General features: G+C 52.0%; 1 protein-coding gene across 2 annotated transcripts in view; it reads left to right on the top strand.

Annotated features, from left to right (window-relative positions):
• The window catches only part of OSBP2 (oxysterol binding protein 2), a 139,503-nt gene extending 114,374 nt beyond the window's left edge, over positions 1 to 25,129 (top strand). Inside the window, exons 4-14 of one of the 2 annotated variants that reach the window (XM_027124295.1) lie at positions 6,658 to 6,850; positions 7,403 to 7,520; positions 10,737 to 10,785; positions 11,031 to 11,177; positions 12,063 to 12,308; positions 14,650 to 14,770; positions 15,022 to 15,125; positions 15,198 to 15,293; positions 15,402 to 15,586; positions 23,996 to 24,222; positions 24,488 to 25,129. In XM_027124295.1, coding sequence (XP_026980096.1) covers positions 6,658 to 6,850; positions 7,403 to 7,520; positions 10,737 to 10,785; positions 11,031 to 11,177; positions 12,063 to 12,308; positions 14,650 to 14,770; positions 15,022 to 15,125; positions 15,198 to 15,293; positions 15,402 to 15,586; positions 23,996 to 24,222; positions 24,488 to 24,630 — 1,629 coding nt within the window. In that variant the 3' untranslated portion in view covers positions 24,631 to 25,129. Of the gene's footprint in view, positions 1 to 6,657; positions 6,851 to 7,402; positions 7,521 to 10,736; positions 10,786 to 11,030; positions 11,178 to 12,062; positions 12,309 to 14,649; positions 14,771 to 15,021; positions 15,126 to 15,197; positions 15,294 to 15,401; positions 15,587 to 23,995; positions 24,223 to 24,484 lie in introns of both variants that reach the window. The other variant, XM_027124294.1, reaches the window with a different exon arrangement.
• Positions 25,130 to 27,592: the final 2,463 nt, after the last annotated feature.

The following is a 27,592-nucleotide window of genomic DNA, read 5'->3' as shown; positions in this document are numbered from 1 at the left end:
GGGGCTGTTTACCGCTGGAAATGCTCTGAGGCTTCACTGAGCCCTGTTTGGAGATCATGAGGGGCTCCTCGCACCCACCCAAGCAGAGTGGTGGTGAGAGGCCCCAGAGCCGCCCTCCTCGTCCTTCCGGGGCCCGTGGGCAGGTTGCTGTCCAGCTGACCTCTGTTCTGCCCCTGACAGCTTGCTCACTTCAGGCTTGGGGAGATGAGTAAAAATAGATTCCAGGACGGTCTAAAATTGGTTGGCAAACTGGCAGCCAGATGGTGCTGGTTCCTGTGCACGAGGGGTAAACTATTTTGAATGTGGAAAGGGCTATTTTAAAGTTTGAACTGAAGTGAGAAGCTGACTCCCCAGTGCTGTGAGTGAGTCACATTAAGAAGAAGCCGTGACCATCCCCTCCGTGTCCGAGAGGGGCCGGCCCCTGTATGCCGGGCAACCCGAGCCGAGGGCCACGTGAGAAGGGGGCCCAGCCCTGGGAGCTGCCCAGCCTCCAGGGGCCGGGAGGGTGGTGGATACGGAGCATGGCGGCGTGGCTGAGACTGAGCCAGAGGGACCCCCGGGAGAGCCTGGCACCCCCATCGCAGCTCCTGGGGGACCCGCTCTTGGTCTTGGAGCATGAGATGGCTGTGTTTCATCCAGCATGGCTGCCTCCAAGCCAGACAGTCCCAGCCTGAATCTCAGCCCTTTCCCACCGTCGGGAGGTAATGTGCTGAGGCCAGCCTGTTGCTCCTCAGTGGGAGGGGAAGGAGAGACTGTGTTGACCCTGATGTGTCCCTAGTGTGAGCTGCTGGCCATGCAGAGGGGCTCAGGGAACCCGTGATTCTGCACGTTTTTCTTCTGTTCGCCACCTTTATTATTACTACAGACCATTGAGAGGTGGGTCCTAGTGACCTGGCCATGTGAGGATCGATGTGGTGGGGTAGATGGTGGGGCAGCCTCGGCCCTGGCCACCCACTGACCTGGCAGCCCTGTGCCTGAGAGCCACGGCAGGCCAGTCATGTGGCTGTCAGCCCCAGGGCAGGTCCTGGCTGGCTGCAGGTGGAAACGTGGCCCTTTCTCCCTTCCTCCCTGCAAGCAGGGTTATCAGAACCTGCTGTGTGCAGACAGCTGGGGACAGTCACCGAGCTGGCCCTGTCGGCCCAGGGCACCCGCCCAGCCTGGAACCACCAGGCATTTGGCCCTTGTCCCCACCTCCTCTGTGGCTCCGAGGGCTGCCCACCCGACATCCAGCGACTCTCCGGCACCCTCCTCATGGCCCGGCTAGGACGGCAGTGACCGTGCAGGAGACTGATGGTTTCCACATGGCCACTGAAGGCTGGGCCCGAGCGGGGTCCCGGCTCTGCAGACTCTCCTAGAGCTTGAGAGGCTCCTCAGGCCATACACAGGGTGGGCAGGAGACCCAGGCCACTGCCCACATGCCCTGCTCGCCCGCCCGCATTTGAGGAGCAGCGAGGTTGTGGTCGGGATTAGGATTAGGAACAGCAAAAGCGATTAGCATTCGTCCTCCTTCCTCCCAGGCACAGCTGGGCAAGGTTTCCGGCTCAGACACTCTGCATCTGTCCTGTGCGACACCTGTCGGGGTGACTGGTAGCCACTCCCATTGGGCCCCGACACGCTTCCCCGGGCAGACAGCCCTCATAGCCCCCTTCACGGGCCCGGCTTCTGGGAAGGGAGAGTCCCCGGTGGGTGCCTCCGTGCAGGGGCATGGGGGAGGTGCCGCCATTTCCTCTCTGGGCTTTTGGTTCTCACTCTGCTTTGGGCGTGTCAACAGGCCCCCTGCCTTCCCCACAGAGGTAGAATCGCATTGCCCACAGGACCCTGCACCTCTTCATCTCAGGGACACTCTCGACAGCCATGGGGGTGGGAGGAAGGGGCAGGCCTGGGAGACTGGAACCCAGTTCCCGTCCAGAGGACGATCACCCAGTGGGTCACAGAATCGGGGACTCTGCAGGAGTCCTGGGGTTCAGCCCTCTGTTCACGAGAATACTGAGGTCCAGGAGGTTATGGGCCTGCCCCAGAGTAGGCAGTGAGGTGATGCCGTGAGGGGCCTGGATGCTGGCCCAGTGTGTCTGAGTCGGGGGCTTTGGGGTGGCCTGTGGCTCTGCTCCTGGTCAGGGCGGCGCGTGAGCTCTGAGAGTTGTGGCGGGGCCTCAGGGGAAGCGTGACCGTGTTCAGGGCCAGGGTCAGCCAGGCCCTTCCTGGGCCCCTGGGAGCCACCCCCAGTCACCCGCCCATCGCCGGGCCCCAGGCCTAATCCAGCTTAGCGAGCACACAGCGCACAGCCCAGCTCAGCATTCCAGGGCAGCGGGGCCAGACCGGCACCTGCCTCTGTTCGCGGCTGGCTGGGATGGGGCCTGGAGAAGGTCGGCAGCATCAGAGGAAACCGGCGCAGTTGGGGATGGACACCAGGTAGGCACCTCAGGGCAGAGGGGGCAGGCGGGCTCTCCACAGCCTGCAGGGTGACCAGAGCAGCTCATCAGCTGCAGATGACCCCCACACCCCGGAGTCAGTGGAAAAGGCCCTGGTCCAGCCACATGAGCCCCTCGATATTGGGGTACAGCAGCCTCCGCTGTGCCCCCCTCTTCAGGCAACTCTGACACGCTCTAATCTTCATCGCCCAGCCCAGCTGCATGTGGCCCCGATGAGGCCCCCGCTGTCCTGGGGATTTGACTTCCTGCCCTTCTGCTGCTCCATATCAGCCTGTCCTGCAGGGACAGCAAGGTGGAGGGCACCCAGGTTATCAGCTGGCAGCCCTGGCTGTGTGGGCAACAGCTTCTGCTGCAGGGACCAGGCATGGCTGGGTCCTGTTGCTTGAACAGGGTTATTCCCCAACATCCTTGTTAGCGAGCATCTCCAGGAGCCCAGCCCCACTCCGGGAAGGCCCTGGGACCCCACATCGCCTCAAGGGGCATCCGGATGGGGGTAAGGATCCAGCTTGACAAAATAAACAGTGACAGTGCTGGTTCCACGCCCTGGGAGACTTGGACCCTGGCCCTACACGCATGGCCTGTGGCCTTGATCAAGTCCCTTGGTCTCCCTGAGCCTCCATGTCTTCCTCGGTCACGCTGTTAAAGCAGCCACCTCAGTGCTTGTGAGAGTGCGCCTCCCCTCCTGGCACCGGCACCGACAGCCCTGACCCACAGGGGATGGTGGGTCTGAGGGAGGTGGGGCCAGAGAAGGGGAGGAAGGCACGTGGTCACACAGGAGGGAGAGCGTGGGGCAGGACGGGGCCCCAGGAGCTGAGTGTGGAGAGGGTCTGGGACCAGGTCTGTGAGAGGCTGTCAGCTGTCTCAGAAAATAAAACCAACACTGTTTTCCCTTCCATATCATTCCTATAGTGTTGAGAGCGTCACGAACATCAAGGGCAGGAGGAAGGGAGCCTAATTCATCTTTGCAGCACAATCATCTTTCCCTCTTTGCTTTTTAAAATTTTATTTTATTTTTTATTGAAGTTGATTTACAATGTTGTGTTAGTTTCAGGTTTACAGCAAAGTGATTCAGTTATTTATTCTTCAGATTCTTTTTCCTTATAGGTTATTACAAGATACTGAGTATAGTTCCCTGTGCTATACAGGGAACTATAAACTTGTTATCTTTCCTTCTTTGCTTTTGCTGCTAGGAAGGTCAGAGGCCATGTAGAGCTCTCTGACATGAGTTTGTAGAATTATTTACCATGACATTTGGCTATTTTATACTGTTATTTGTGGCTCTTTTATAAGCCTTGTTTTATTTTTTTTATATAAATTAATGTATTTATTTTTGGCTGCATTGGTCTTTGTTGCTGAGTGTGGGCTTTCTCTAGTTGCGGCGAGCGGGGGCTACTCTTCATTGCAGTGCGCGGGCTTCTCATTGCGGTGGCTTTTCTTGTTGCAGAGCATGGGGCTCTAAGGCACGCGGGCTTCAGTAGTTGCGACTCACGGGCTGTAGAGCGCAGGCTCAGTAGTTGTGGCGTACGGGTTTAGTTTTTCCACAGAATGTGAGATCTTCCCAGACCAGGGATTGAACCTGTGTCCCCTGCACTGACAGGCGGATTCTTAACCACTGTGCCAACAAGGAAACCCAATAAGCCTTGTTTTAAATGCTGTGAATTATATGAAAGGAAAGTGTCCATCTGTGTTAAAACTCAGCGAGATGACTGCAGGAGCTGTAGAGGGTTGGTGGGGAGTGACAGCGGCAGGTACGACGGAGCAGCGCTAAGGAAAGGCAAGGGCAGAGTCCAGAGGCTCTTGTGCAGCTGCCAAGCTAGTCTGATGGGGCAGGCAACCTGCCACCAGGCAGGGCACCCACAGACCCTAAGAACCAGAAAACGTGAAGCACCCATCGTGTGTCTCACCTGTAACAAGGCTCCATGCATGACACAGCCCGGGCCCCTGCACCTTCTCCCCAAGACAGCCAGGCAAGGGGACCGTGCCTCATGTGGCCTGGGGTCCTGTCCTGTTCGCCCATTGTTGACCTGGGCAGCCCCTCCTCCCTGGGCCTCAGTCTCAGGGGGACAGGAGGATCCAGCAAGGGGCTTCCCTGAAGCGGTGGACCCGGCGCTGCCCAGGTAGACAAGGGCACCCCCACACACACCCGCCAGAGCCAGTCCTCTGGGATGTGTTTCTGACAGCACCGCGCACCTGGCTCGGTGGTCTGAGAGCTGCTGGGGCAGCGGCAGAGTGACGGCGCCCCTGCAGTTAGGACTCCTTCCTTGGTCAGCAAATGGGTGGCTGGAGCCCAGACTAACCTGACTAGGCACTGGGGCCGAGCTTAGGGTCAAGGGAAGCAAGGATGAAGTGGACACAGGCCACTCAGGAGCCCACCTTGGGGGTCCCCAAATTGCATGGTAGTCACTGACTGCAGCTCTGCACCAGTGGGCAAGCCTTATAGATCCAGAATAGCCCCAGACCTGCAACAGCCCTGGATGCAGCATCTCTCACCTCCAGAGCCTGCTAAGTGCATAAGGAGATTTCTTTCCTTCCCCACTAAAGTCTCTCCCTCCCCCTAACCTGTGCCAGGACACCTGTCAGCACAAATCCCTGCCCCTTCTGGAGAAGCGGGTTACAGTGGCATGTGGCTGGGCAGGGACCAGACCTGCAAGGGAGGGCGGGAGGCCCTTGAAGTGCTCCCTCCCCAGAGCCTTGCTGGGGAACTGCTGGGAACTAAGCCTCAGTTTCCTCATCTGATAAATAGGGACAATCCCCCTCCTCCCACCTCAAGGATTTTGCTGAGTGAGCTGAGATGGGGCGGGGGGGCTGCAAATGCAGGGTCTGTGGGGCTTTACCATTGTGGCTTATGGACAGGACATGGGCTCAGTGGGGCTGAGTGACCCATGTGGGAACTGGGCCTTCCCAGTCCTGATCATGCGACCTTTTCCACTACACTTTGCTGGTTGCCTTGGGCCTCCGTTTCCACATCTTCAGAAAGGTGGGGTGGCGAGCCCCTGCCCTGCCCACTCTGCATGGTACTGGGGGTGAGATGAGATGGGATGACAGAGGGAAGGTGCCCGGGGAGGGCTTGTTAAGGAGTGACGTGCGGGGCCAGATGAGTGGCCAGCCTTCTGGAGCCCCACGCCGGGGCCCTTTCCACCAGCCAGGCCGCCACTGGGGCTTGGCTCCTTATGGGGCTGGAGAGCCAGCCGAGCCCAGGCAGGGTGAAGGCATGTGCTCGGGCGCCAGCCGTGATGAAGGGGGTGTCCATTGAGTGCCCCTTGGCCCTGAGCTCTGCGTCACCTCCCTGGCTCCTCCTGACAGCCCTTCAGGTAGTGCTGTGCGGTCCCTGTCACAGAGAAGAGGCACCGTGCCTCTCTCCCTCCAGGAATCAAGTCTCTAACCCTCAGCATCAGACCTCATGTGATGTGCGTGGAGCTCAGTGGCCGGTGGTAAGGGGGTGGTGGGGAGTGGCAGCCTGAGATCACTGATGCAGGTTGGGCCGGGAACCATGTCCCTTCCGACCACGTTAGAGGAGTCCAGGAAGGGCAAGTCCAGTGGTGCCCGGCTGGGACCTTGCTGCCCTCCAGGGACAGCTGAAGCCCAGACCCTCTTCTCTACTGTGATGACAGGGGCAAAACAACCATCCCGTTTCCTAAGAGTGTGCTAGAACCACTTATGGACCCGGGAAGCTGAAAAGAATCTGGATGTCATAGTAGGCCACAAGTTTGAAGGGGGAACCTTAAAAGCAGAGTTTATGTGATACAGACTTTGAGGTAACTTGGTAGAAAGTTCGACAAGACCCTTTAGCTCTGAGCCAGGCGGTGTAGCAGAAAGGTGGCTTTCCTTCCTTCTGTGCCAAAGCCAGGGTCTGGCCTGAGCTGCTGTGTTGGTTCCAGTGGGGACAGGGGTTATGACAAACCTAGGCCCAGACCACAGTGAGGATGCAGCAGCTGAGAGCTGGGGCCCCTGCCACCAGGAACACGCAGCACCCCAGCTGATAACTGGCGAGGCAGCATGACCAGCAACACCGGGTTTAGTGCTCTCGAATGGCATCTTGACTGTGGGGCACTGACCAGGGCAGATGCCAGGCTGGTTCAGAGAAAGCCAGGGTCCCCATGACCCCACGGAAGCCACAGGGGGCAGCAAAGATGTTTCTGACCCACCTGCGATGGGAGGGGGAGGGGCCACGGCACCCCCGGGCATTCCTCTCTGCCCTGCCTGGCTCACAGGCCACGCCCCCTCGCAGGCCTGCAGGGACTTCCTGGAACTAGCGGAGACGCACAGCCGGAAATGGCAGCGGGCTCTGCAGTATGAGCAGGAGCAGCGCGTCCATCTGGAGGAGACCATCGAGCAGCTGGCCAAGCAGCACAACAGCCTCGAACGCGCTTTCCGCACTGCCCCCGGCCGGGCCACCAACCCCACCAAGAGCTTCAGCGAGGGTGAGTGGGCGTCAGTCCATCCATCCAGTCCACCGTCAGTGTCCCCTTTGCCAGCTGGCTCAGCTTACACAGCCCCCCCAGGTTACATACCCCTCAATGCACCTACGTCTGGGCCCGCTTGGCCGGCTCTGGTGCCTGTGTGCCTCTGTATCCCCCACGCCCTCACAGTGGGCACAGTCTCCCCGTGTCTAGTCTTCCAATCTCCAGAGAAGAGCTCAGTGAGTCCAACTGTCCCCTCTGTGGCAGGGCTGCCCGGGTGCCAGGTGGCTGCCCACCTAACCTGGGGCTCAGGGTCACGGGTGCCCTGGGAAGGGGGTCCATCAGAAAGGGAAGCTGGGCCACAGAGAGACTGACCAGCATGTTTAGAGATCAGGGAAAGCTTCCAGAAGTAGGGAGGCTCTGAGCAAGAGGGTGAAAGTGCGTTCCAGGAAAGGGAGCGCGGGCACCACAGCGGGGTGACAGAGGTGGGGAGGGGCCGTGGGCTCTAGACCTCCCTGGGCAGGCGCGACTGTTGAAGTCACAAACTGAGGCAGTGGCTCTGTGTGTCTCTAGGAAGCCTCTTAACCACCAAAGGCGAGGACAGTGAGGAAGATGAAGATACCGAGTACTTCGACGCCATGGAAGACTCCACATCCTTCATCACAGTGATCACTGAGCCCAAGGAGGACAGGTGGGCTCGGGGCTGGGTGGCCACCTGGAAGGAACCTCTCCCGGGTCAGCCGTGCCGGCCTGTTCTCGTGCTCCACCTGTTCTTCGCACTTGGGGTTTTCTTTAAGTCTTGCTCCAGACGGTATTTTTGCTTAGATTGGTTCTGTTCTTCCTTAAATCAAAAATACCCAAATAGAGTTTGTATTGGGATTTCATTTTAAATGGACAACAGGTCATTGGCTGCATCCAGTTCCTGCCCTAGAGCCGCACAAGTTCCCAGCCACTCCACCACTGTGTCAGCATTCCAGAGCAGACTGGAGACACAGAAAGCCTCTTTTATTTTCTATTTCAAAGTCTTTGTTTCATTTTTCATAAAAGCTTGCTCTTTCAGGATCTTTCTAAATACACATTAATAGTAAATGAGACAGTTACTAGCACTGAAAGCCACATTGCCACACTCCCTGGGACCCTCGGGAAGCGCCTGTGCTTGTGGACCGAGCTGGCAGGACACGTGCGGAGGGAAGCACGTGAGATGGGGTGGGCGGCAGGGCTGTGGTCAGGGGAGCATGCGGGGCTTGAGCACAGATTTTAATATGGTTCGGGGCTCAGTCCTCACCAGCGTTGCTCATTCTTGTCGGGTTGCCTTAGGTCCTGACCCTAGAAGGGTTGGTGTATATGGCAGTGTTTGGGGACATAAAAGTGGCCGATGAGCCCCACAGGGGAAAGAACTGACTGCAGCCTGTGCTGCCCACTGACACCCTCATAACAAGGTGTGTCAGGACCATGTGTTCCCCTGCTCGCCCTCAGGAACTGCATACTTCTCAGCGGCCTCACTCCTACATGTATGCTGTGGCCTGCCCACCCCATGCTGCCTTCCCTGACCCCCCCTGAAGCCCAGCCTGGCCGGGAGGAGGCCGGTGAAAACCTGTGCCTGCTCCTTTTTTGCCTCTGTGGACCAGCGTGTTTCACCACTTCCCTGTCCTGGTTTCTTCCAGGGAAAAGGCATGGTTTGGATTCCTCTTACCCCTCAGGGAGTTTCTGGTCCTATCAGTGGTATATTTCCATTTCCCAATCATATTTTTTATACATATATTTATTTATTTTATTTATTTATTATCATCATCATTTTTGGTTGCATTGCGTCAAGCGGGGGCTACTCTTTTTTTTTTTTTCTGGTACGCGGGCCTCTCACTGTTGTGGCGTCTCCTGTTGCGGTGCACAGGCTCCAGACGTGCAGGCTCAGCGGCCATGGCTCACGGGCCTAGCCGCTCCGCGGCATGTGGGATCTTCCCGGACCAGGGCACGAACCCGTGTCCCCTGCATCGGCAGGCGGACTCTCAACCACTGCGCCACCAGGGAAGCCTGGGGCTACTCTTTGTTGCGGAGCACAGGCTTCTCATAGCGGTGGCTTCTCGTTGCGGAGCACGGGCTCTAGGCATGCGGGCTTCAGTAGTTGTGGTGCATGGGCTTAGCTGCTCCGTGGCATGTGGGATCTTCCTGGACTAGGGATCGAACCCGTGTCCCCCGCACTCGCAGGCGGATTCTTAACCACTGTGCCACCAGGAAAGTCCCCCAATAATATTTTAAAAAATTTTTTAATTGAAGTATAGTTGACTTACAATGTTGCGTTAGTTTCTGGTGTACAGCAAAGTGATTCAGTTTTACATACATATATATATATATATATATATATATACACACACACACACGGCCAAAAAGTTCGTTCAGGTTTTTCTGTAACATCTTTTTGGCCAACCCAATACATATATTCTTTTCCATTATGGTTTACTACAGGATATTGAATATAGTTCCCTGTGCGATACAATAGGACCTTGTTATCTGTTTTATATATAGTAGTTTATATCTGCTAATCCAAAACTGCTAATTTATCCCTCTTCCCCCTTTCATAACCATAAGTTTGTCTTTTGTGTCTGTGAGTCTGTTTCATAAACAAGTTCATTTGTGTCATATTTTAGATTCCACATATAAGTGATATCATATGATACTTGTCTTTCTCTGACTTACTTCACTTAGTATGATAATCTCTAGGTCCACCACGTTGCTGCAAATGGCAATATTTCATTCTTTTTCATGGCTGAGTAATATTCCATTGTATATATGTACCACATCTTCTTTATCCATTCCTCTGTCAGTGGACACTTAGGTTGCTTCCATGTCTTGGCTATTGTAAATAGTGCTGCTGTGAATGCTGCATTTCCCAATAATATTTAAAAATCGCTTATATTGCTCTCAAAATTAGCACAACTTAGCTGTTCTGAAATTCCATTATCACCTGGTAGTGGCACCCTTTGGGCTCTGAGGCCAGGGGGGTCCTGCTCAGGTTCCCTCTGGCTCCCTGTCCACTCCCCTATACCTGGAGCCCCCAGGGCCTGGGCTTGCCTCCCGCATGCCCCGCCCTGGCCTCCTTCCATACCTCAGCAACAGCCCAGGCCCCTCTGCTCCCACCCAACCAGCAAGCAGGTGACCCTGTGCTCAGTACTCTTCATTGGCTCCCCTGGCTCCTGGCACAGCCCCCAGTGCTCACGCAGCCCCCCAACTCGTGCTGCAGCTGCAGTGGGCAGATACTCTGCCAGGTGCCCCCTTGTCTGCAGTGCCTTCCCCCTCTCCCCAGGGACCTGGGTGGGTTCTTCCCATCCAAGGCCCTAACTGCCTAGTGCCTGTCCCCTGACCAGGCTGGCCCAGGTCACTCCTCCTGGGAGCTCCCTCAGAGCCTGGGCCCCTCAGCCAGAATGCCCCCTGCTGCTCTGGCCACCATCTCACCACAAGTATTCCTAGGCACAGAGATCCATCTGACCCACTTCCTTCCCTTCCTGAACCCAAGTCGAATGCGGTAATCAGACCAGCACAGTGAGGACACAATGGGGTTTGTCCATGCCAGAGGGGACCCACGGGGCTCCCGGGGGCTCTCCCAGAGGTGCCCATCCCTTGGCTTCTCTGGGTCTTGGTCAGCCAGTCCCCAGGAGGGGCCTGTGTGCAGGGACCCCTGGTGAGAACTTGGCTGGGCGGCTGCTGCCACAGGGCACCAGTGGGTGGGAACCCCTCCAAACTGCTGCCCCAGGTCCCTCAGCCCCACCTGAGTCCTGAACTGGAGACGCTCCCCTTGGAGATGCAAGCTGCCCCTCGGACCTCACTGAGGGGACTGAATAGAAGGGGGCTGGGTCCCCAGGAGGCCTCAGAATTTGTAAATAACTTGCCTTCCCTTTTGTGTTTCCTGCAGAAAAGCCGAGGGTGGGACTACAGGCTCCGTGGAATGGACCTCAGACAATGTGAGTGAGGTGGGACCCCGAAGGGGGGGTGAAGTGGGGAGGCCAGCACTTTGAACTCGGGGCCCCCAGGGGCGGGCCCTGTGCCTGGTGCCTTCATCTGAGCTCAGGCAGAGCCTTCCCCTCCTGCCAGCAACGTCCCAGCGCGGGCCTGGTCCTCAGACCGCCCTGGGCCAGAAGCGGGGGCGAGGCCTGGGGGCCGAGGCGACCAGGCCTCTGCTGATGGGCGCACTCTGCTTCTCTGGTAGGTGCTAGACAGCACCTCACTTGTGCGCCAGGGCCCCCCCAAAGTCAAGAGGCGTGTCCGCATCCCTGACAAGCCCAACTACAGTCTTAATCTTTGGAGCATCATGAAGAACTGCATCGGCCGGGAGCTCTCCAAGATCCCCATGCCGGTAGGGGCCGGGCAGAGCGGCCAGGGGGGCCCTGGGGGCTGTTTTCTTGTGCATGGATGGGAAGTAATGGCCTTTGGAAGTATACGCAGCCCTGGGTGTCATTTTCTTAATGACACTTGAGGAGCATATAACGTGTTATTGAATCGTGTTCCATCCGCACTGCTGAAATTCCCCCAGGGCAGAGGTCTCACGCTTGGAGGTAAGGAGCCAGGAAGGGGCTCTGCATTGATCAGACAGGGGGCCCTCAAAGTGCCTCCCACCCTGGCAGATGGGGAGTGGTAACATTGGGCTGTGTATGGGGCTGGGTGAACCCTCCTCCTCCATGCTGGGCTGCCCCTGGTCCCCACCCCAGCGAGGTCACCAGCAGGCAAAGGGCAGGGCTGGCGCTCTCGTGCTGCTAGATCACAGTGGCATCTCCATGGAGCGGGAGCTGGGGCTGCTCCAGGCCAGACTTGGTTTCACTCTGTGACCCAGGACAGAAGACTTGCATAATAGCTCAGAATACAAGGTAGACCCACTTCATCCATTCATTCACCTATTCATTCATTCACTCACTCATTCACTGATTTCTATGATTCACTGCCCTGGCATTTACATCCTAGGAGGGGAGACTGACAGTAAATGTAACAGAATTCTGCCAGATGCAGCAGGTCAGAACGTGGTGAGGGCTATGGAGAAAACAGGCAGGAGGGGCGGGGAGGCAGGCCAGTGAGTGGGGCTGTGGCTTTAGACAGGTCCTCAGATGAGCCTCTCTGTGAAGGTGGTCTGAGCAGTGATGTCCCTGAACATCTGAGAAAAGCAAGGCTGCTGTGCCGACAACCACAGGTCTGTGCTGGGAGCAGTGGACGGTCTGTGCAGACCCCCGACCTGACACCCCGCCCGCAGGTCAACTTTAACGAGCCCCTGTCCATGCTCCAGCGGCTGACGGAGGACCTGGAGTACCACCACCTGCTGGACAAGGCCGTGCACTGCACCAGCTCCGTGGAGCAGATGTGCCTGGTGGCGGCCTTCTCCGTGTCCTCCTACTCCACCACCGTGCACCGCATCGCCAAGCCCTTCAACCCCATGCTGGGTGAGACCTTCGAGCTGGACCGTCTTGATGACATGGGCCTGCGCTCCCTCTGCGAGCAGGTGAGGCCCGCGCACGCTTCAGCCAGGCCTGGGGGTGAGAGCCAGACAAACGGGACACCGCCTCTGACCGAAGGGGCCATCAAGCCAAGGTCCGGTCAGGTAGCTGGGCCTCATGCGGCGGGGACAGGTCAGGGGCGCCCCACGGAGCAGGCCTCCTGGGGACAGTGTGGGCCACGTGGGAGGAGAGCTGGGTGAGGACAGTCAGGTCTGGTGGGGGAGGGGAGGACGCCTCTCTCAGCCAGAAGGCATGGAGCAGTGGGGGAGGGGTGTTTGCTGGACACCATCAGGGATTCGGGTGGGCTAGAGCGTGGGGTCACCACTGAGCTGAAAGGGAGCAGCCCGCGCCCCACGGGGCCGCAGTCAGTGATGGTGGAGGCCGTGAGTGTGAGGGGCCAGAGCTCAGCTCTCCTCCATCCTCTCCATCGCTTCTACAGGCCTTCCCTGCAGGTACTGGTCTCCCCAAGGCGTGGAACCAAAACTGGGCCCCTCGGGCACCTCAGCCCAGCTCTGGTATCCTTGTCTGAAGGGGGTCGATTCTGTTGGTGCTTCACTGAGTGCCAGGAGGACCCAGGCAGGGGCTACATGAAGGCGCCCAGGATAGATTCGGGTCGGGCTGCCGCTGAGTATCTACCATGTGCCAGCCGCTGCTGTGGGCCCAGGGGTTGAGCTCAGAAAGCAGACAGTTTGCAATCCAGTGGCTGGTTTTAAAGGTGTGCTCTGCCTGCTGTGCAGGCCTGTAGGAGGCCAGACCAGGGGAGGTAGGAGGTTGAGCACAGGCACCTTTAAAAAGCAGAGCTAGGGATTTGCCTGGGGAAGGCGGCAAGGATGACCCAGGGTTCCTGGCCTGAACTACTACTGAGTACATTTCTTCGTTGAACATTGCTGATCAAGTAACCCCCTCAGGAGTTGAGGGTGCAGCCAGCTGGGAAGTGGCCTGTTCTCGTGGGCCGGGGGGTGGGGAGCAGGTACTGTGGATGTGGATGGTTCTGACTCTTTTAGGAAGGCCCGGGAGCGGTTTGGCAACAGAGTGAGGGAGAGAGAAGGAGCCGAGGTCAGAGAGAAGGAGGCAGGCGGCAGAAGGCTCTTCTCTGTGTGGGAAGAGTCACGGGAGGGCAGAGGAGGCAGCTTTATGAGGAACCGCCCCCGTCACTGGCTGCTGTGGGGAGAGTGCAGCGCAGGGATAAGGGTGGAGCAGGGAGGCTGGGGAGGCTGGAGGCGGCGTAGGGGAAGGGCAGATTCTGGATGCTGTTTTGAAAGAACAGCCAGGATTTGCTAAGGATTTAGATGGGGAACATGAGAAAGTGGGGCCAGCCATGACTCTAGAGCATTTGGTGTGAGCAGCTGGACCGACTGGATCGTCTGCCCGAGAAGGTGGTGCTGACACTGAGCTCCAGGGCCAGGTCTCTGGGGTCACGTCCCTGAATTTGCTGATGGGTGGGCTTCAGTGGGGGCCCTGGCCACAGGCATCGGGCAGGCTCGGGGACGGCTCACTCATCACCCAGTTGCTGGCAGGTTTGGCCGGTGCCTCTGAGACGTAGGAAGGATGAGGGTGCCTCCTATGGGGACTGTCGGGAGCTCTGGGCCGTCTGCACAGAGGGGTGCAGGGAGGCTGGAGCCCACGGCTGCAGTTCCGGGGCGAGGCTGCGAGACGGGAGGCTGGGAGAGGCTTTGCCCTAACCCTGTGACCAAAGGAGCCACAGAAATGAGGAGAGACAGATGAGGAAAAGTTGATGGCAGTGTCCTGGTGGTGAGACTGTGGTCAGGGTGCCCAGTGCTGGAGAGGACGGGGCGGAGGCACCGGGTGGGCAGAGCAGGCTGCACCGCCATCCAGGCTGGGACGGGACACCAGCTGGACTCCAGCTCTGGAGCCGGGCTGGCCGGGAGGCTTCCCATCCTGGGCCTCCTCAGTGCAATACAGCACAACAGATGCAGCCCCTGCAGGCGATGGGCAGGTTAACTAGAAAGTAGGCCCGAAGCCCCTGGTAGAGCCTAACGCCCTCACTTTATTCACCCTCAGCACAGCTTGTCACAATGTCATCACCCTCATTCCACAGCCCAAGTCAGGCGTGAAAACGCCCCGGCCACTGGCTCAGGCCCACAGTAGTTGGGGTGCCCCAGCCCTGCCCCCGTCCAGTGCCACCCAGGCTGCTCCCCTGGGCATTCCCGTGCTTTCCCACTGGAGCACTGTCCTTTCTGGGGGGCCTAGGCCCTGCCGTGTGTCCTGGTTCCCAGGGCCACAGAGCCATTCATACTGGGCACGGGGCAGGCTGTCCCCCGGCCGGTTGGGGGCAGGCCCAGGCCACGTCCAGCAGACGCTCACGGCCTGTGGGTCTGGTCTCAGGTGAGCCACCACCCGCCATCGGCCGCACACTATGTGTTCTCCAAACACGGCTGGAGCCTCTGGCAGGAGATCACCATCTCCAGCAAGTTCCGGGGGAAATACCTCTCCATCATGCCGCTAGGTGAGCGGGGGCAGAAGGACACTCTGGATGAGGGGGAGGGTTTGCCAACCCAGAAGCCAGCTTGGTGCCTCCAGGGGTGACGTCAGTCCCCCTGCAGACTTCCTGGATGCCCCCCTGACCTGTACCCTATCCCCAGTCTGCACAAATACTGCTTCTGGTTCTCAGGACCCTGGGACCTCGGGAGGGTGGGTCAGGCTGGCTGGGACCCAGCATGGCAGGCCATGACCTCTGACCCTATATCTGGCCTCCAGGTGCCATCCACTTAGAATTCCAGGCCAGCGGGAATCACTACGTGTGGAGGAAAAGCACCTCGACTGTGCATAACATCATCGTGGGCAAGCTCTGGATCGACCAGGTCAGGGGATGCTCTCGGGGAGGGGCTGTGTGGCCCAGGGATCGGCCGCTGACCACTCCCCTCCCTTACCAGACAGGGGACGTCGAGATTGTGAACCACAAGACAAAGGACCGGTGCCAGCTAAAGTTTTTACCCTACAGCTATTTCTCCAAAGAGGTGGCCCGGAAGGTAAGCAAGGCCACCTCTCGGAGCCTGTCAGGGGGGAACCCCGGAGAGGGGCGTGTGCCTACGCTGGCCCTGCCAATGTCCCCACGCTGGCCCTGCCAATGTCCCCAGGTGACAGGAGTGGTGAGTGACAGCCAGGGCAAGGCCCACTACGTGCTGTCAGGCTCGTGGGATGAACAGATGGAGTGCGCCAAGATCGTGCAAAGCAGCCCCAGCAGCCCCAGCTTGGACGGGAAGCAGAAAACGGTGTACCAGACACTACCGGCCAAGCTGATGTGGAAGAAGTACCCGCTGCCGTGAGTGGGGCTGCGGGGCGAAGAACAGGCAGGGAGCGGGGAGGGGACAAGCCAGACAGGAAGCGAGCGGCGGGCACGGGAGGGTTCAGGCCACGCCTGAGGGGAGCCAGACACCCGACTGTAAATAAGCGTTGACACCATCAGGTGGCAGCACGTCCTATGCAGAGACTTTAAACAGGCTGATTGATGGGACAAGTCCGCATAGTCCAAGGAATGAAAACCAAACATGAAAATAAGTGCAGGAAACTATAAAAAGTGGCACAGCTGATTCCAAAGAGAATGAAACAGAAATTCTACAAAGGAAACATAAAGTAACTGAAATTGAGAACTCCATGGGAAGGTTTAATAGAGAGAACCCATTGACTGAATATAGGTCAGAAGAAATAATCAAAATCTTCAGATAAACAGACAAAACCTGGAAAAGCCAAGCACCTAGAGAGAGAAGGCTGGCCACCTGGTGACCCAGAGTGAGTCCCTGGAGCAGCCCCACAGGCATCCCCGGAGCCTGGGAGGGTGCAGCGTCAGGACGTGTAGGGCACGTTGAGTTTGAGAGCAGGGTCCAGCAGGCTTCTGGTCAGAGTCCAGAAGCAAGAGACCATCTCAGGAGTCTTATCTGAGGAGAAAACAGCAGAGATTTTCCACATCTAAATCTATACAGTGAAACTGTTGAAACTAGATCAGAGAAAATATTAAGCAGCCAGATTTTTAAAAAGATGTACTTTCTGAGGAACGGCAGACTGACAACCTTCTCCTCATCAGCAATAACGGGAGCTTGAAGACAGATGAAATCTTACACATGCAGAAAGACTCACTGACAGGTGAGAATTAATTACACACCCAGCAAGAACATCTTTACAGAGTAAAGTTGAAATAGACATTTTCAAGCCACTCATTTTGCCACCAGCAGACCAGCACTAAGGATAGAGCTCCCAGATAGAAGAACCAAGATGTGTGAAATGAGGAACAAAACCTATGTGAACAGTGAGTAAATAAGAACAATAATGTCTTGTGGGGTTTAAAATCTAAACATTAAGTGCAACTGCACAATCAGGTAAGTCAGAAAACTGGAAACTTTTCAAAGGCCCTTGTGCTACCCAAGAGGAGGGTCAAGATGCACACTAATTTCTGACTATGTGAACTGTGCATATTGTAATTCCTAGAGTAGCTACTAAATTAATATGTTTAATTGGAATCCCAGAAGGAAAGGAAAGGAAAGAAAGAAAAATAGAAAAGAGAGAGAAATAGTTAAAGAAATGATGGAAATAAATTTCCCCAAACAAACAGATGAAAGACCTTGGGTTGAAAGGGCCCATTGGAGTTCCAGAGACAGGAAACAAAGAAAAACTTCTGCCTAGACCACAATATACTGAAAATTAAGGACACCAAGGAGAAAATTCTAATAGCTTCCAGAGAGAAAAGATTTCAGTAGAGAATGAAGAATCAGATGGACATCAGATTTTTGGAATAATATTTTCGAAGTAATGAAGAAAATGAAATTAGAAGGTAAAAGTTTCAGTCCAGGGCTTCTCTGGTGGCGCAGTGGTTAAGAATCCGCCTGCCAAAGCAGAGGACATGGGTTCTAACCCTGGTCCGGGAAGATCCCACATGCCGCGGAGCAACTAAGCCCGAGCGCCACAACTACTGAGCCTGCGCTCTAGAGCCCGCGAGCCACAACTACTGAGCACACGTGCCACAACTACTGAAGCCCGCGCGCCTAGAGCCTGTGCTCTGCAACAGGAGAAGCCACCGCAATGAGAAGCCCATGCACCGCAACGAAGAGTAGCCCCCGCTCGCCCCAACTAGAGAAAGCCCGCGTGCAGCAACGAAGGCCCAACACAGCCAAAAATAAATTAAAAAAAAAAAAGTTTCTGTCCAGCTGAGCTATCGTTCAAATATGAGGCTGTGATAAAAAAACAAAATGTTCTCAGGTGAACAGCCTCAGAAGGTTTGCCACACAAAAACCCACAATGAAAACAGTAGTCTAAAAGGGGGAGGGAAAGAATCCAGAAGGTGCTACAGTAGTTATATGAAATAAAAGGTTGTGTGTGGGAGGGATTTTCAAAATAATTACTAAGACCAAAGAAAAGCAGAAAATGTTCCCACGACAGTCCAGAATTAAAAGTGTCGATGATGTTAACACAATGGAGTCTAGGGAGACAGAGGACACCAAGGGATGTGAAGGTAGAGACCAACAGAAGATTTTTAAATCAGTAAAAAATATTAAAAAGACAAATAAAAACAGCAAGTTAACACAGTAGAAATAAGTCCAGGCATAATAACATAAATAGATGAAACTCACTAGTTAAAAAAGCAAAATATTGGGTTGGCCCAAAAGTTTGTTCGGGTTTTCCCTACCATTTATGGAAAAACCTGAATGATCTTTTTGGCCAACCCAATACTAACTGACTGGATTTTTAAAAATCCAGATGCATGCACCTTCTAAGAAAGATCCAAAGCGTAATGATGGGCAAAGGTTGAAAGTAAAAGATAGACATATCATGAAAATACTAACCAAAAAGCTATAACAGCTATATTAATATAAGGTAAAAACAGACTTTAGGACAAAAGCATTATTAGGGATGGAAGAGTTGCTACATGATAAAACGTTGAGTTCTTCAAGAAGATATGAACCGTATGCATGACACAGACATTATGCATGTAGTGAAAGAGCCTCAAAAATACACAAAGCACACATATTGAGAGTAAAGGGAGAAATGGATAAATCCATCACCACACTGGAAGACAGAGATTTCAACACACCCTTCTCACTTGTTGAGAGTCAAATGGGGAAAAGCAACCCAGCAAGATGGAGAGCAAAAAAACACAGGATATACATATACTTATGGTTGCAACAGAGAACAGGCTTTTTCTCAAGTATACGTGGAATTTATGCAAAAATCAATCGTGTACTAAACCCTAAAGAAAGCCTCAACAAATGTACAGAGGGTAGCACACAGACCACAGCCTATGATAAGACAAATTAGAAGTTATGAACAAGATGTCAAAAAGTCCCCACATATTTGGGAAAAAATTTAAGTTGCTAAATAATTCATGGACAAAATAATAAGTTAGAATGGAAATTTTAAAATGCCTAGAACTGAATGAGAAGAAAAAGATATCAAAACTGGCTGGATATACCAAAGGCAAAGCTTCAAAGGAAATGTATTGCCTTAAATAGGTATATAAGCTTATTAAAGCTTTTTCATTCTAAGAAATTAGAGAAAGTGCAACATACAAACTGAAAGAAAGAAGAAAATATACCTTAAAAATAAAAGCAGAGGGACTTTCCTAGTGGCGCAGTGGTTAAGAATCCACCTGCCAATGCAGGGGACACGGGTTCGAGCCCTGGTCCGGGAAGATCCCACATGCCGCCGAGCAACTAAGCCCATGCGCCACAACTACTGAGCCTGTGCTCTAGAGCCCGTGAGCCACAACTACTGAAGCCCATGCGCCTAGAGGCCGTGCTCCGCAACAAGAGAAGCCACTGCAATGAGAAGCCCATGCACTGCAACGAAGAGTAGCCCCCGCTCGCCACATCTAGAGAAAGCCCGTGCACAGCAACGAAGACCCAACACAGCCAAAAATAAATAAAATAAATTTATTTAAAAAAAAAAACAAGTTTAAAAAGAAGTTGATCTTTGAGGGAAAAAAACGAACAGAAAACTACTGGCAAGACTGATCAAGAGAGAATATAGAAATAAATATTATTAATGTTTTCATTATGTTTATTATATTTAAAGTATAAAGAGATTATTAAAATTCTCATTGGAAGGACAAATTTTTAGAAAAATATAACTTACAAGAACTGAGTCTAGAAGAAAAAAAAAAAGCATGACTAATCCTATAATTAAAGATACTGAAGCAGTAGTTTAAAAATTTCCACAGGGAAAACACAAAGCCCAGGTAGTTTTATAGGTGAATTCTACCAAGTTGTCAAGAAACATATACCTCAATTTTATAGAAAATCTACCAGACCATAGAAAAAGAAATACTTTCCTTTCTTATACTGTGAGGCCAGTATAAGATACCTAATACCAAACCAGGCTAAAAGAGTAGTAGGAAAATAAAAGTTCTACCCTCTTTCACTCATGGATAAGCACAATTCCAAAACAAGACATCAGAAAATCCAACAGTATATGAAAAAGATAACATTCTTCAGTCATGTTGAGTTTATCCTGGGTACGCAAGGATGAGTCTGTACTAGAAAATCCATAAATTTGTTACATTAACAGATCTGAACAAAAGGCATCTTAGGTGCCTCAATATAAGATTAATATGCAAAAGTCAGTTGCATTTCTATACACTAAAAGAAAACAACTAGAAAATACAGTTTAAGAGAAGACACCAATTATCATATCAGAGAATATCAAGGACCTTGTAACAAATCTTATAATATATACAAGACCTCTATAGAGAAAATTATAAAACTTTGCTGAGATATCAAGGAAGAGCTAAATGAATGGAGAAAGATACCACGTTCGTGGGTAGAAAGACTAAGTACTATTAATATGTCATGATCTAAAGAGTCGGTAAACCAAACAAAATCCCAATAGTGATTTTCATGGAACTTGATATTATGATTTCTTAATTTATATTGAAGAATAAAGGGCCAGGATATTTCTAAAAAAAAGAGGACTTGCCCTATTAGATACTTATTTTGAAGCTATAGTGAAATAGAATAGTAAGCCTGGAAACTATGCCCTGGATGTGTATATATCTTTGGTATATAACAAAGGTCCCGTATCATAGCACATGGAAAGATGGCACCATCCACTAAAAGGATCTCGGGAAAATGGTTATCCATATAGAAAAACATTAAGTGAATCGTTCCCTTACATTATTATAACAAAAATCAACTCCAAATAAAGGTCTTACAGTAAGTATTAAGTTTGACTTACTGTTAAACAGTAAGTTAAACTCTAAGTAGAGGGACTTCCCTGGTGGCGCAATGGTTAAGAATCCGCTTGCCAGCACAGGGGACAGGGGTTCAATCCTTGGTCCGGGAAGATCCCACATGCTGCAGAGCAACTAAGACACAACTACTGAGCCTGTGCTCTAGAGCCCACGAGCCACAACTACTGAGCCCATGTGCCACAACTACTGAAGCCTGTGCGCCTAGAGCCCGTGCTCCACAACGAGAGAAGCCACCATAATGAGAAGCCCATGCACTGCAATGAAGAGTAGCCCCCACTTGCCGCTACTAGAGAAAGCCCACACGCAGCAACAAAGACCCAATGCAGCCAATAAATAAATAAATAATGTTCCTTTAAAAAATAAATAAAAAATAAATTCTAGTCTTTCTGTATCCACATACTATTAAAAAGAAACAAAAAACCTCTAAGTAGAAAATATAGATGAGTATCATCTATAACTTACGGAAATATATCTTAAATAAGACAAAAACACTGATGTATTCAATTATATTAAAATGCTTCTGTTCATTAAAAGAAATTTTTCTGGGGCTTCCCTCGTGGCTCAGTGGTTAAGAATCCACCTGCCAATGCAGGGAACATGGCTTCAATCCCTGGTTCGGGAAGATCCCACATGCTGCAGAGCAACTAAGCCCGTGCGCCACAACTACTGAGCCCACGTGCCACACTACTGAAGCCCGAGCGCCTAAAGCCCATGCTATGCAACAAGAGAAGCCACCGCAATGAGCAGAATGAGAAGCCCACGCACTGCAACAAACAGTAGCCCCTGCTCACTGCAACTAGATAAAGCCCGTGCACAGCAACGAAGACCCAACGCAGCCAAAAACAGATAAATAAATAGGAACAAAAAGAATAACAGACCTTCTAATGAATAAATAAAGCAAAAACAATCCAATGGGAAAGTGCAAGTCATGAACAAGAATTTCACACAAGAAGAAACATGGCCAATCACCATACGAAAATGATAACATCATTGGTAATCAGGGAAATGCAAATCAGAACCACAATAAGATGCAGTTTTACCTTCATTTGATTTGAAAAAATGAACAGTCTGGTAATATCAAGTGTTGAAGAAGATATGGATCCACAGTATCCCTTATACATCACTGGTGGGAACGTGAGCTGGTATGACCATGCTGGAAAGCAGTGTGGCCTTACCTTCTAAAGAACATCACAGACTCTGCAGCCCAGTAATCCCACTTCTGGGTGTATACTCAAGAGAAACTCCTATAAATGTACAACAGGAAACATGAATAAGATTACTCAAAGCAAAACTTGAAAACAACTCAAACTTATTGGATGAAATAATTAGTATATTCACACAAAGCAATATTTACAGTAGTTGAAACAAATGAACCACAGCAACATACAATACAGATAAATCTTAGTAATATAATATTAAGTTTAAAAAAAGCAAGTCCGAGAAGGTTACATACATATTTTTTTATACAGTTAAAAACAAGTATCTAAAATATATGTATATGAATACACACACAGACATACACACACACTTAAGACTACTTAAAGATGCAATAAAATTATATTAAAAGGAAAGCAAAGGACTGATGAACCCAGGAGTCCTGCCAGTGGCTACCTGAGAGGAGGATGGATTGGTGAGTTTTCCTTATGGTCAGATGTAGGTTTTGTCAGGATTCTACCTTTGGTTTAGGTGGCAAGGTCGCATTAATACAAGCAGGCCGGGGCTTCCCTCGTGTCGCAGTGGTTAAGAATCCACCTGACAATGCAGGGGACATGGGTTCGAGCCCTGGCCCAGGAAGATCCCACATGCCGCTGAGCAACTAAGCCCATGCGCCACAACTACTGAGCCTGTGCTCTAGAGCCTGCGAGCCACAACTACTGAAGCCTGTGTGCCACAACTAGTGAAGCCCACATGCCTAGAGCCAGTGCTCTGCAACAAGAGAAGCCACCACAATGAGAAGCCCATGCACGGCAACGAAGAGTAGCCCCCGCTCCCCGCAACTAAAGAAAGCCTTGCGTAGCAACAAAGGCCCAATGCAGCCCAAAATAATTAATTAATTAATTGATTGAAAAAAAATACAAGCAGGCCATGTAAGGACCAACATACCAAGTATTATGACTAATTCAAAACTTTCACAGTATCAAAGCAGTATAAAAAGAAAAAAACGAAATAAGATAGATTTAAATCCAACATATTAGTAATTACATTAACTTCCCATAAGCTTTCAGACAAATTTTTAAAAATCAAACTTTATGTGGTTTACAAAAAATACATCTAAATAAAATAAAGACTGGAATAAAAGGATGGAAAAAGATATGTATACATAGAAATACTAACCAAACAAAAGCTGCCTTCAGCTATAGTAATATCACAAAACAGACATTAAAACAAAAGGTCAAAGAGGGACAAAATGATAAAGTTTCAATTTGCCAGGAAGATTTTAAATTTGAATATACCCTGTACCTAATAACAGCCCCAAAATGTATACAGCAAAAGTTGATAGAAATATAAGGAAAAATGGACTAGTTTACAACCAAAGTGGGAGATTTTAACATACTTCTTTTAGTAATGGATAGCAGAAGAAAATGTCTGGAGGACAAGTTTGAACAATAGAACCTTCAGGACAGCTGTAGAACATTGCACTCAACAACTGTGGAAAATGCAATCTCTTTGATTACATGTGGAACGTTTGCAAAAACTGACCATATACTGGGTCATAAAACAAATTTCAAAGAGATGAAATTATACGAAGTATACTGTCTGACTCCAAAGTGAGTGTGCTAAAAACAAAGATGACTAGAAAAATTACCATATATTTATAAACTTAAGAAATGTACTTCCAACTAATCCATAGGACAAAGAAAGTATAATGAAAATTAGAAAGTATAACTGCATGATAATGAAAATAATACATAACAAAAATGGTAGAATGCAGCTAAAGCAGTAATTGGAGTGAAATGTGTAGCCTTGAAATGCACATATTAGAAAAGAAGAGACATGGGAAAATATTGAGCTAAGCATCCATCCCAGGAAGTTAGAAAAGGAGCAGCAAAAGAAATCCCAACAAAGTAGAAGGAAGACTATAGAAGCAAAATCAGTAAAGCAGAAAAACCTAAAATAGGATCAACAAAGTTTCATCTTCCACCAATGAAGAAAACGGACAAACCTCTGACATGACTGGGTAGAGAGAAGGTGCACAGCATCAACATTACAGACGCGAAAGAAGACACTGCTGTCACACACATTAAACGAATAATAATGAGGACATTATGAAACACTTCAGGCTGATATATATGAAAAATTGGACAAGGTGGGCAAGTTCCCAGAGAGGTATAATGTGGCAAAACATGCAGGTCGGTGGAGCCTGCAAGGTGCAGGGAGGAAAGGGCGAGGTGGACACAACGCCAGGTTTGGGGGGTTCAGGGGGTGGACATGCAGGAGGGGAAGCAGAGAGGGGGCCGAGTGTGTCCTGGCAGCTCATCCCATGGGGCCCCGCAGGGACAACGCGGAGAACATGTACTACTTCTCGGAGCTGGCCCTGACCCTCAACGAGCACGAGGAGGGCGTGGCGCCCACCGACAGCCGCTTGCGGCCCGACCAGCGGCTGATGGAGAAGGGACACTGGGATGAGGCCAACACGGAGAAGCAGCGGCTGGAGGAGAAGCAGCGCGTGAATCGGCGCCGGAGGCTGGAGGCCTGCTCGCGGGGCTGCGGTGCAGAGGAAGGTGAGGCCAGTGGGGAGGGGGGCCCCCGGGAGTGAGGCCAGCGGGAGAGGGCATGGGGGTCTCCCAGGAACTGGGAGGAGATGAGGGGACTGGAAGAAGCTGAGGGGGAGAGAGGGGATTCCCTGGGGGCAGGGAGGGGTGCTGGAGAAGGGGGCACCCCAGGAGCAAGGAGGAGGGCCAGCAGGAGAGGGGACAGGGAGTGGTTTTCTGGGGCGCTGGGAGGAGGCAGGCTGCCCGCCCGCCTGCCCACTGTGCCGCCCAGCAGAGAAGGAGGCCGAAGTGTACGTGCCGCTGTGGTTTGAGAAGAGGCTGGACCCGGTGACTGGGGAGACGGCCTGCGTGTACAAGGGTGGCTACTGGGAGGCCAAGGAGAAGCAGGACTGGCACATGTGCCCCAACATCTTCTGAGCACCACCCCCCTCCTGCAAATACAGGCGGCTGCACAGCCTGGTCCACCTTCTATTTAATGCACTCAATTTAGTACTCAACTGACCTCCCCACCTTTTCCTTCTTATGTTTTTTAATAACACTTTTTTGGGGCTCCCACCTTGGAAGGAGGAAGTGCTGACCCGGGTTCTTTCCAGCCCCCAGGTGCCCCGGGTCTCCTGTGACCCTTCATCATGGACTTGAGCCCCATCAGGCCCCCCAGCTCCAGTTTCCACACCTCAGGCAGGCTGGCCCGGGCCCTTGGCTGCTCCAGTCACCAGCCCCCCAGGGAGGAACTGGCCCCCTCCCAGGGAGCCACTTTTGACTTTTTTAGAAAAAAAAAGATCTCAATTTCTTTCCAGCCAAGGTATTTAGTAAATATTTTTAGTACAGCACTTGGTGGACAACTTTCTAAGTGTGCTTTCTTGCCACAGAAGTGTCCTGGCAAGAGCCCCTTCTTTTTAAGACATTGGGAAGCCAGATGGACCCCTTTGAGTCGGGAGCATTTTGTAGCTCAAACAGCAAGGCCATGTGTATGTGAGCTGCCCACCCCTCAGGAGCCCAGGACCCCCCAGAGAAGGGAACCAAGGGCCGCCGGGCCCAGGAGAGCACAAGTCAGTTGTCTCTGGAGCCAGAGCCCCACGCATGGTGGGGAAGGGGACACTGAGGGACCGCCATGTGGATTTGAGGGCAACAGCCCCTGCCTAGCCCTGGCCATGCTGGGGCTGCTCCCCAGCCCCACAGAGGCCGGGCCTGCAGGCGCTCCTGCCACAGAACCCAGCCCCAAATCAGCAATAAGAACCAACCCTCGGCTCAGCCTGGGTTGGTATCCTGGGCACCAGAGAACCCAGAGTCCCGTCTCTGGGGTGTCCCATCTCAGCACCCCTGAACTCTTTATTTGCCATATATATATATATATATATATATATATATATATATATATATATATGATATATGATATACAAATATATATAAAATAGCTATTTTGCTTAAATTTTTATGATATGTAGAAGTGAAAAAATGATGACGACAGGGTGCTCCTGTCTGAGTTTGGCCCTCCTGTCAGCTGTGCCCTGCCCTCTCCTCAGATTCCCTTCCAGTGGCTTCTGCCAACTGTGGTGGGGGGGGGGCCTTTCAATTTGGTCCTGAAAGTTCATCACAGGGTTTTACTTTCTACTCCAGGACTGGTTTTGTTTTTATAAAAAAAAAAAAAAAGTGAAAACACCAACGTGTGAAATGCCTTAGGGTGCCCACTGGAGGGCGGGTGGGCAGGCACGCAGGCAGCCCCATGAGGCCTGCAGCAGAGCTGTTCAATGTTCCTTTTCTCAGAACTGTGAGTGAGCACCTTCTGACCAGTAATAAAAAATCTTGGAGTTTTCCACGGCCCCATTCCTGAGTCTGTGACTGGGTGGAGCAGGGCTGACACGGGAGAGCAGGCGACAGCCCGCAGGTGGCATGGGGGAGGGGTGTGGGGCGCTATTCTGCTCAGCGCCAGAAGCAGGCAGTGGGAGGTTGGTCTGGATGGGGAGGGGCGGGGATGGAAGACCTGGTGGGACAGGGTCTGGGCCAGGAAAGCTGCAGAGGGCTGAGGTGGCACCTACTGGAGGGTCACAGTTTGGCCTGAGGCCAGGCCAAGGCCCTCACCACTCTCCACAGGGAACACTGGCCCTGGTGAGGTCTAGGGTTGCTCAGTGACCATGACCTGACCTCAAGCAACTTGGATCACTAGCTCCCGGGACCCGAGCAAGGGTGGCTGGTCTGGCCCAGTGGGTCCTCCTCCCACTGCCAGCACTTCCAGGTGACAGGATGGAGTGGGGCAGGGCACCACAGGGGCATCAGAGCCAGGCTCTAGCCACCTGTCCCAACACCCCAATGCTGTGGGATCCAAGGCTGGTACCGTACAACTCCTTCCAAGGCCTTAACTTTCCCATCTGTGGGGAGGCAGGCACTGGTGAGTCCCTGCCGAGGTGCTGGAGGGACAGCCCTCACTGGAGAGAAGGGTGTGGGGTAAGGCAACCCCAGGATAGCCCTGACCCAGGAGGCAGTGGAGGATCTGCCAGGGGAGGGAATGGAATATAAGAATAGAATTTTCATATATCCAAATATGACAACAGCAAATAGAATCCAGCCACATACAAAAAACTGATACCCCAAATTGGTAAACATATGCCCAAGCTGGTTTTACACAGTAATGCAAGAATGGGTCAAAATCGGGAAGCTTTTAGTTGTAAATCATTCATTGTACCAACTAATTCAAGAGGGACTTCTTCTGGATGGTAGACTAAATGCCTGGATTATCCTTCTTTGTGGAAAACTAGACATGTTGGATAAAATTTTAAAACACCTTAAATGCATCCATGAGCTGTAATGGATATAAGGAATCCTCAGGCCAAAAATTAAGTGGATGTGGAAACCTGGGGAGATAAGAGCTCTGAAGTCTGCTTCTCACTGGCATTTACTGAGCCCACTGAGCCTAAGTTTTCACTGCCTCAAATGACCTGCCTGATATAGGGCATCCAGTTTGAGATAATCTCCCTCAAGCTGGGCCCCCAAAGGGCTATACCTTCAATATACCTTCAGTATAATGGTGAATCAAGAATAATACAAGGAAAATTGCTTGTCTTAAAGGTTAGTCATAAGCAGAGCAGAAAAAAAAAAAAATCCCCTAAGAATTTGTAATCAGGAGCAGACCCTCACTTGGCTTCACAGCCCAAATACATGCTATCAGGATGATCCAATAAAACCTCTAGTAGAGAATACAGCACGGTCCCAAATTGGCAATGTCCCCCGTCACATGAGAGAAACAAATCCTCTCTAGAGGTTCTCCCCTTCATTCCAGACCTTATGGAACCCCAGATGTGAAGATGAAAGGAAAACGAGCAGCTCACAGTATAACATCTCCAAACACACAAGGAAATACAACATACACTGGCATAAGCAATGG

Source organism: Aethalodelphis obliquidens, unplaced genomic scaffold (genome assembly GCF_003676395.1).
Source record: "Aethalodelphis obliquidens isolate GAN/ISIS:26980383/991018 unplaced genomic scaffold, ASM367639v1 scaffold28, whole genome shotgun sequence".
NCBI classification, from domain to species: Eukaryota; Metazoa; Chordata; class Mammalia; order Artiodactyla; family Delphinidae; genus Aethalodelphis; species Aethalodelphis obliquidens.
This window is presented reverse-complemented; position numbering and strand designations above follow the sequence as displayed.